The sequence below is a fragment of the Saccostrea cucullata genome, unplaced genomic scaffold (assembly GCF_032062105.1).
Source record: "Saccostrea cucullata isolate Sc308-1 unplaced genomic scaffold, CSIRO_AGI_Scuc_v1 ctg12882, whole genome shotgun sequence".
NCBI lineage: Eukaryota > Metazoa > Mollusca > Bivalvia > Ostreida > Ostreidae > Saccostrea > Saccostrea cuccullata.
Genome location: NW_026921172.1, coordinates 1 through 10450, shown reverse-complemented (window position 1 = coordinate 10450; position 10450 = coordinate 1). Strand labels below are relative to the sequence as shown.

At 33.2% G+C, this 10450-nt stretch overlaps 1 protein-coding gene and 1 long non-coding RNA gene across 2 annotated transcripts; both read right to left on the bottom strand.

Annotated features, from left to right (window-relative positions):
- Positions 1-265: 265 nt before the first annotated feature.
- Positions 266-6986, bottom strand: LOC134259345 (uncharacterized). Its single transcript, XR_009990333.1, has 3 exons — positions 6818-6986; positions 6585-6654; positions 266-463 (listed from the first exon to the last, which is right to left on the bottom strand). It is a non-coding gene; the product is annotated as an uncharacterized LOC134259345 (long non-coding RNA).
- Positions 6987-8526: 1540 nt separating this feature from the next.
- LOC134259344 (zinc finger MYM-type protein 2-like) lies at positions 8527-9192 on the bottom strand. Its single transcript, XM_062741935.1, has one exon. The coding sequence runs from the start codon at positions 9190-9192 to the stop codon at positions 8527-8529; it is 666 nt and encodes a 221-aa protein (XP_062597919.1).
- Positions 9193-10450: the final 1258 nt, after the last annotated feature.

Here is a 10450-nt window from a genome sequence, read left to right as displayed (position 1 = left end):
TGTGAAGTTAAATTATCCGGCAAGGAAATGGTCAAATAAATAGTTTGAAAGTGCATTTTCAATGAAAGTGTGAGATACACGCATTGTTTAAGTTTAATTATATTATATTGTTTAAAAAAAATCATTTTTATTATTTTTTTTAGAATAAATTCTCTTTATTTAAATGTCTTCCATTGGTCATTAAATCTTTTTTTTCTTGTGTAAGAACAAAAAACAGCTAGTTTAGAAATTACACATAATGTAAACAATAGAAAACAGTAGAAAATTTGTTTTTTATAAAATGAATTTAATTTAAAACGTAATACATTAAGCAACATCTACATTGAAGATTGGATAATGCCAATCAAATTGTCAATTTCATTAGATACCAATCTATTTAACTCCTCTTCTTTCAGTCCCGTATCTACATCAGTACCCAAATCTTCCGGGTTTATGATGTGACGTTTTTCATGTCTTTTAAAATCTAAATAGATATACATGTTTTGAGATTAAACTACATTTTATATATACAGATGTTTTATTCACCGGCCATGTAATAAAATATTTAATTGGATAAATCATTAAATGATATACATTCCATTGTTTGGAGAAAATAATACAGTAGTCTACTATCCATGGTAAATGGTACAATGAAGCGCATTGAAGTGGTAAAATTTTCTGCTTGGATGGAACGTTTTGAGCTATCTTTAGACACGCCCATTTCTTGATTTGATTTGATTTGAACATATTTTATTGATTATACTTTACAAATGGGATTGGGCAAAAGTTCTAAAAACTTATTACGCCCTCTCCCTACATATACATTATACCAAACATATTTACATACATGGGTTTCAGCTTAAAATGAAATAATAATAGTAATATAATAATAATACATAATAATCAGAGTAAAACACATTCAATATACTACATTTCATATGTAATAGACATACTGTATAAGATTTACAATTAGAAATAATTATTGTATCAACCAAATCGTCCTGACTTTTTAATAAAAGTTTGTACAATAGAAAATAGGTATTCATTTTCAAAATCATTTAACGTTTTGTCTCCCCAGAGTAAAGTGTGAGTATCGACAGTGTGTAATTTACCCATTCGCCAAAATTTGTCAAAAAATTCTTTCCTGGCTTCTGTATATTTTTTGCATGAGAAGAAATAATGATGAGTATCCTCCACTCTTCCACAAGAACATAGTGGACTCAAGATTACATTACATCGAAAAAGATCGCTATTAAGCACACAGTTATGTCTGAGCCTCGTGTGTATTATATTTAAGCGTCGATTTCCATAACTGAAGTAAGAGGGTGGCATTTGTTTATTGTAAGAAATGGACTTTTTAAAAATAGATAACGAGGGAGAATTTCTTACATTAAGAGGTAATGAGTTCCATTCTTCAATAACAAGGGGAACGAAAGTTGATTTGTAAGCTTGCAATCTGCATTTGGGTATGTTATAGTTCTGCGAGTTTCTCGTACTGTAACTTGATGAATTACATCGTAAGTTAGGGATTATATCTGTGAGATATTCAGGAACTTGGTTTTTATCAATTTTATACATTGTAGTTAGTCTGGTCTTTTTCCTTCTTTCATGTAATGGTTCCCATCCAGTTTCAATGTAAAGTGCATCTTTAGAAGCTAACAGAGTTAATCCTGTGACAATTCTAGCAGCACATAATTGTAATTTTTCTAATTTTTCGCTGTCACCTATATTACATCCACCCCACACCAAGGAAGCGTATTCTAACTGTGGTCTAATAAAGGTTGTGTACATGAGTGAAAGAGTTTTTCGGTTGACAACAAATTTAAGTTTTTTTAACAAGCCCAATTTTTTATATGCATTGGCTAGAATAGTATCAATATGTGTAGACCAACTAAGATCTTGCGAGAAAAAAATTCCTAAATGTTTATGAAAAGAAACAAATTCTAGCTGACTTTGCTGGAAGAAAAGTTTAGGATAAATAACACTTTTTTTCAGGCTAAAAAATATTGCTTTAGTTTTAGTAGGATTGAATTTAAGAAGCCATTTTTTCGACCAGATTTCTAGCTTGTTAAGATCAGAATTCAGTTTGTTTTCAATAGTATTAACATTTTTAGATGACTGTTGTAGGGAGTTATCGTCTGCAAATAATCTACAAAAACTTGTCATTTCTTCAGCAACATCATTAACATATATAAGAAATAATAGAGGTCCTAACACTGAGCCTTGAGGGACACCGGCGTGTATAGGTTTTTCGTCAGATAGCAAGTTTCTGTATAAAACTCTTTGTGATCTACCTTCTATGTAACTCTTTAACCAATGAAACATATTTCCCTCTATACCATAAGTTCTACGTTTGAACAAGAGACCCTTGTGCCACACACGATCAAATGCTTTAGAAAGATCACAGAATATCATACAACAATTTTCACCATCATCGATGGCTTTAACAATAGTATCATATGTTTCTATTAGTTGATATACAGTGGAATGACCTGGTAAAAATCCAGCCTGGTATTTATAAAAAAGATTGTTGTCACGAAAGTGATTATACAAGTGTTTGAATATGATTTGTTCCATTATTTTACCAATACAACTTAACAGTGACACAGGTCTATAATTAGACATAACAGATGGATCATCTTTTTTAAATAAAGGGAGAACATTGGCAACTTTCCATTTGCAAGGAAAAATACAATCAACTAATGACCTATTAAACAATAAACATAATGGTTTTACAATAGTATACATGGTAGATTTCAACATCTTGTGACTAATATTATCTGGACCTATTGCTTTGTTAACAGGAATAATTGAAATAATATCTATAATCTCTTGTTCATCAATACAGACTGTATCAAATGGGTTATTGCATACAGAATATAAATTAGGTAAAATGGCGTCGTTTTCGTCAATACAAGAGATAGAAGCAAAATAATCATTTAAAACATCTATTTTCTCTTCATTTGTAAAAGCCACACATGCGTCACCATTAACAGAGTTATACTGTAGAGGAGGAATATCGGTAGTAGATTTTACTTGAAATATATCTCTCAATAACTTCCAGTAAAGTTTGGAATTATTTTTACTTGCGTCTGTAATATGATGCTCTATGTTATTATGATAATTTTCAATGGCGATTTTTTTCATATTGTTAAACTTATTCCTGCATTTCTTAAATTTTTCCCAGTCAGAATTTCTTTTTGTCCTTTGGGCCCTACTGAATAATCTATTCTTGTTTCTATGTGTTTTACGCAGAGCCGAATCAAACCAAGGTTTATCTTTCGGACGAATTACAACCGATTTTTCAGGAATACATTCCTGTACTTTATTCAAAAATGTTGATGTAAAATTTTTTGTTGCTTGATCTATATCAGGTGCCTCAATTATAAGCGTATTCCAATCAGTATTTTCAATGAGAGAATTCAATTTATCCATATCTGCGTGCTTATATAACCAAACCTTTCTTTCGTATGATTGATTTTGAATAACATCTGATTTAACAAAAACATATGTTCCTTTATGGTCACTTATAAAATTATCAACATGAACAGTTCCAGAGTGAAGCACCTTGATGTCTGAGCTAACCAGAATTGGGTCAATAAGCGTGCTCGATCTACTCGTGACTCTCGTTGCTTCATTGACAATATTGCTAAGACTATACTGAGACAAAATTTCGTTAACAATATGAGTGCGTGGAATATCTAAAAAATCTACATTTACGTCTCCAAGGATAATTATCTTATTGGATATATCAGAAACTTTTTCAATGGACCACATTACGTTTTTCCAGAAGGATTTATCAGAATTCGGAGGCCGATATAGACAGCAAAGGTAAATATTACTTATAGGGTCGCTAACTTCTATCCATATACATTCCGTATTCAAAGGTTCAAGGTCAGTGCGTCTTATAGCTCGAAGTGAATCGGATACATAAATCAGGGTACCACCTCCATATGAGTTACGATCTTTGCGAAAAATTGTAGAAAACCCCTCAATCGAAATAGCATTATCATCAATATTTGCATCTAAATGTGTTTCAGTAAAACACAAAATATGATAATCACTGACAAATGATATTAAATTTTCAATTTTGTTTCTTATACTTCTTATGTTTATATGAAAAATATCTAAAGTATGGAAAGAGTTATCTGTAGGCCCAGGATTTGATTCAATATCACCAGACAGCATTAATAATATACTCATAAGTTGAAAAAGAAAATTGACATGCTGAAAATATACTGCATGTTTCTTACAAACTTTGAATTTTTGTTTACAAAATAGGTAAGCTTTCCACAAAAGCCAAACTAAATATACCAATCTGAAAAAACAGTAATTCATGGATTTGAATGTGCATCTATTTCGAAGGTAAAAAATTCCAATTGCGGCTCGATATTGTTCAAGAGTATTACCCATGATCGGTAATAACTAATGTTTTGGGTTGGTAAAAAATAGGAAAATAAAGCCGCAAAGAACAGCAAAGTTGAATATTGCAAAGATCTTGAAATTGTCTAGAAAAACTGAAACCCATTGCAGATGTAATCATAATAAAAAACAAACAGTAAACAGAAAATAATGAACTAAAGCTTGTTACAAGAACAAGTACTTGCAAGTCAGTCAAAGCAAACATATAAACAAGACTGACAATGATTGTAAATAAACAAAGCTTGTATAACAGCATTGTTCTGAGAACAAAACAATAAACAGGTATTGGAGAGTGTGGAAAATATATATTATCATGTTTAAAACATGTCTATAACGTTTTAAATGTAGAACTCACTTTCACCGTGTGACACAGATCTACTATTTAAAGGCACATGTTTGATGCATTTATTCGATTAGTTCATACAAATCATCCAGCGATGTTATTTGGATTCTGTCGCCTTCTTTTTCGGTTTTAATATAGATTCTACCGTCATATGTCCAGAAACTGTGCAGTTTGTTTGCCTTTTTTGCTTCTATAATTTTTTTAACCACAAGTTGTCTGTACTTTGTTAAATCTTCAGTGACAAATGTTTTGCTGGGATTTTGCGGATTATCCTTTAGGTTTTTCTTCGCGCTGTAGATTTTGTTTTTGATTTTCCAGCTGCGAAACCTGCAGATTACTTGCCTAAGATTGTTGGAGTTAGGGCGGCCGATGGGATGAGACCTGTTGATGTCGTCAGGTACAATGTTGACACCCATTGTTTTACAAATATCAATTACAACATCATCAGTGTTCTGGGCCTGTTCATTTGTAATGTTGACATTATGGAAGCGTAGGCATGTTCTTCGGCCGTATTGTTCAAGGTCATCAAGGCCACATTCTAAGTCGTTTACTCTTTTTTCAAGGTCAGAGTTTATTTCTTGAACACTTTTAATTTCATCGGCTTGTTTTTTAATTGTTTCTTGTTGGGTTTTGATGGTTTCAGACATTGAGTGTAAACAACTCTGAATAATGACTTGGATGTGAGGTGCTAAAGCTGTTGCAATAAGAGGAACAAGCGACCCAATAAATGCTTGACTGCTGACAGTCTTTATAATTATGTCATTAATAGCAGATGATGGTGGCAAATCATTGATAGAGGTAGAATCATCAGAGGTATCGGGGGTCCCTACTGTACCAACAATAGGTGAGGAGGTAGCAAAGCCCTGGGATAGGGGATTGATTTGTACAATGGGACTAGGCGTTGAGACACTATTAGATGACATATTTATTCCAGTTGATGTAATATTGGGTAGAGATGTGGAATTGAAACGTCTTCTTAATGGATTTAGTTCTTCAGAAGAACTATTAAGAGTCTCAGATCTTTTGCGTTTACTTTCCATTTGGCGACTCATAGGGTGAACATCACTCATTAAAGACACAATAGCTGATCACACTTGTTAAAGGAAACTGTTTTTCAGAGCTTTTCGAAAACTGAGAAAGTTAATATTAAGAAAATACTAGTTCTCTAACTCAGGAATGTCATATTGGCATGTTTCTTACCACATACATGTGATTTATAGCGAATTTTCCTTTACACTCTCCACTTCTCAAAAAATCACGTCATGGCGACAGGTGTCACCGGAAGTCAATCGCCAAGAAAAATATTTAATTGGATAAATCATTAAATGATATACATTCCATTGTTTGGAGAAAATAATACAGTAGTCTACTATCCATGGTAAATGGTACAATGAAGCGCATTGAAGTGGTAAAATTTTCGGCTTGGATGGAACGTTTTGAGCTATCTTTAGACACGATTTTCATAAAGATAACATCCAATGAAATTGACAGTTTACATAAACACAGAGTAAGCACGTGTTCGACTGATATATGTGCTATGCTTACTCCAATGGACATGATAGAATCATAATTATGGACAAATTCGTTGCAATGCGTGTTTTACTTAAGCAAGAACTCTACATAGCTTTTTCTCATTTAAAACTCTTAATTTCAATGTAACTCATGTTGCTTGTCGCGGGAAGTGTAGTGTCCTAAAACTATACGGCGGATATTCCTTCCTCGTTTCTAAAGAAATGGGCGTGTCGTTATGTTATAATTGACGTTCAAAACATGACTCAGAACGTTTCGTCCAAATGGAAAATTTTACCACTACAATGCGCTTCATTGTACAAGTACTAACTTTTCTTTCCCCACCATTTCCGTAATTCGAACACTCCCATTATCATCAACGAGAATCCGGGGAACATGTTCTGAAAGTGTTAAAAAGAAGAATAGTATGAATTTGAAATATACTGGAAACCCAGAGGCATCTAAATCTCGTGGGATACTCTTGCTGATGTAAATTGCTTTCTGTTTTTCCGAAAGCAAAATTTATTTTACATTCATTGAAACAAAGTTGGTATTGCTACTTACTTTATACTGATATGCTGTCTGTCTTGAAAAAGTAAATTCCAGTTGATGCCAATATTTCACAGATAAAATCTATGAAACTTTTTGGGTAGAAAAATCGCCGATATGCTCGGGGAAATACCTTTCTTTGTTTGCAAGTAACCACAAACTACTGCTAGTAGATTGTGACGTTTTAATTATTATGACGTCACAATGATAATATTGAAAATGAGACTGCAATACAAATCGCAACATCTGGGGTTTTTCCGACTTCAGAGGGGCAACAAGTCTCACGTAGATTAAAAAAGTGACATTTTATTAAAATGTTTGCAACAATATCTTTAAAAAGTCTCTTACTTATTTAGCTATACATGTATATAGTAAAAGGTAGTTGATTGACTAATGCTAGAAGGTGAAGAAATTCTCCCCAAAAGTGCGCAAAAAATATTGCGCCGTAAATTGCACCTTTTTGCATTACGGGATCTGTAGCGTTATGGCCAAAGACAAATATATAAAACCATAACGCTACAGGATCTGCAGCTAACTTAAATACTGAAAGGAAAAAGAAACACAGGGAAAAATTGTAAACTAAAATTTAAGAACTGTAACTTTAGTCATCAAATAACCTAAATCTAATTGAATTTTGACTGATAATTCATGAGTTACAGTTTTGAATCTCATATATGACGCTAACCCTACCCCCAGTAAAAAATCAAATTTTTAAAAATCACCTTTGCCCCTCCTCCTTATGCATGTTTCTCAGCTTTAATTATCCGCTGTATGGAGTTCAATAGTTCGTAGTCTATCTTCCTAATACTAATACTCAATAGTTCGTAGTCTATCTCCTAATACAAATACTGGTATAAAAAGTAAAATTGATATAAAGCATCATTTCGGCCTCAAACAAAATTTAGCATTTAAAAAAAAAAATCTTTCACAATTTTAAAAGTGTACATAGGAGGAAAGCACGTCAAGATATATTTCAAGGTGAAATAAGCTGCAAGCCTGGGTATATAGAAAAAAAAATATCTGTGTCATTTGCAGCTGTAGAGCATTTACCGTGTATTCAAACATTTTTTACTAATTGAAAACTTTTTTCTTTTTTTATTTCACCATGCACTTTTACCACATCATTATTATCCGGAAGATCATAACGATTTCTTTTCATATCTTACACACTTCCAGGCTTGGGAGTATTTATTGTAACCTCTTTTTTATATAGCCATAAATTATCAATCATCTGACAAAAAATGATAACGAAATTGAAATATATTAACAACGTTTAATACTTAGTTTAAAGCAAGTTCTTAAAATATTTTTTAAGAATTATTTTATCGAACTAATAAAGAATAATGCAAATGTTTTGAGAACTCTCGACACTAAGCCATTCATTGAGCTTAGTGTGCCTAATACTTCTAGTTTTGAACTCATATTTATTCTTTATCCCATGACTGACAGATTTTCCTTTGATCTTAACAAGGGTGTATATCTCATATCAACATAAGTGTGGTGGTATATTAAATATCACATATGTGATATAAAGCTAGTGATATCCAACTGTTAGACCCTGGATGTAGGAGGAGCTATGCAAATAAGACAAAAATTCGTTTCTAAACTTTAATGAACTGAATAAAACAAGAAAAAAGCACAAAACATTGCAACTTTTACACAACTTATGACATTTCTAAAATATTGAAAATATTCCGCTCTTCTGGAGCAGAAAATAGTTTTAATCAAAGCACAAATGTTAGAAATTCAGTGTTGATGTAACTTTTTGAAGTATGCGCTCCCAGTAATTTTTTCTCCCACAGGACGTCTTCTTGTTCCGGTGTTAACGGATCCGCTTGCGTTATAGACACTCCTATTCCTTGGGATGCTAGCTCCTTCATTCGCGCGTCTAGAGTTTTCCTGAAGTCATGGAAACGGGCATCTTTGACATCTAAAAAGTTCATATCATGAACACCTTCCTCTCGCATGTACCGAAGAATCCCGGAACCAATTTGATATAAAGTTCTCGGGGGGTAGGGGGAATCATCTGCACGCCTGGTTTCAATCACAAAACATGATAAAGTATACGCAAGTTCTTGGTATGTACTTCTGAGGATTTCGGGAATGATTTTAAAATCGCCAGGTTGTTGTTGGTTACGCTGAGATTTCCAGTCGTTGAACACTTTAACTGCCCATGAAGTATTGCGGCGCGTGTTTTTACTTTCTTGATTTTTTTTCAGTGCACTTATCTCAGTCGCGGAGACGGGCTTTTCGAATCTAGTAGTAGTATTTTCAGACCATTTAGTAAAATTTTCCTGTTTTAATTCTGGAAACGCTTCTAAACACCAATCCTGAATATCAAAATTCCCAAAGTCCTGGTCATTTAAATCAGATTGACTTAGTTTGTACATCTGAACAGCCTGACTCAACTGAAAATCTAATCCCTGTTGAGATTCTGCTAGGCTAGATATTTGGACTGACGCCGTCGCAGAATCCCTGGACGACCACTAATAATTCACGTCTGGAAATTAAGGTCTTACGCAAGGAAATAGCCAATCAAAATGAACTTAGTCAATTGAAGTTCCATATATATATATAGAGACAATTTTTTTTCTTTTTTCATTTTTGGCAATTGTGTTTTAGGCCTACAGTATTAAAATTGGACTCATGTACTAGGAATATCATTTCTTTAGCAGAATTATCCCACTGAATTAAAAGGAACTTTTTTTTCAGGTGCACATCATGCAACTTCCTGGATGGTGTGTAGGCTGTTTGTCAACATGTGAATCCCACGTGCATTTCGGGGTAGGTATGTTTACTGTCGATTTTATTTCTTAAAAGCCGCATAAGGCATATTTTTTTTTTACTCAAAATTTTGTTACAGCATTAATCTCTATTTTCTCTTTCATGAATTTTCTGCGGAGAGTCTAATAAATTAAATAATTTAATTCAAGCTATATTATAGTAATATATAATGAAATTATTTCCTTGTGCGAGACCTAAAGTCCCAACTTCGGTCGACAATAGCAAGAATTATTCACCTAGACCACACTGCCGTTCGCTTCAATTAAGTCATTTAAGTGTTTATTTGACTCTCTGCCTCTATTATTTCTACATAGCTTACCGTTTAGGCATGTAAATCCCAACAATTTCGTCACGGGAGCCATATTTCGAACTCAGATTTCAGTGAATATTTTTATGTTGGGATTTACATGCCTAAACGGTAAGCTACGTAGAAGTAATAGTGACAAAGAGTAAAAAAAAAACAACTAAATAACCTAATTGAAGCGAACGGCAGTGTGGTCTAGGTGAATAATTCTTGCTATAGTCGACCGAAGTTGGGACTTAATTTCCAGACGTGAATTATTAATGGTCGTCCATGGATTCTGCGATGGCGTCAGTCCAAATATCTAGCCTAGCAGAATCTCAACACTGAACAGGGATTACTGAAAATCATCCTCGTCATAGGCTTGCTGAAAAACGGCGTTTGATTCCAATTCGTTATTATGATTCTGAACTCCTTCTGCCATCTTCGTCAATCATAGAACAAATAAACTGATTATCTCAAAAATTGATCACGTGGTACTGTACTAATAAACTACCAAATTTGGAAATTCGTTACTTGGATACCAAAACCCTTCGATTTAAGATTATCACGTGGTTCTGTTT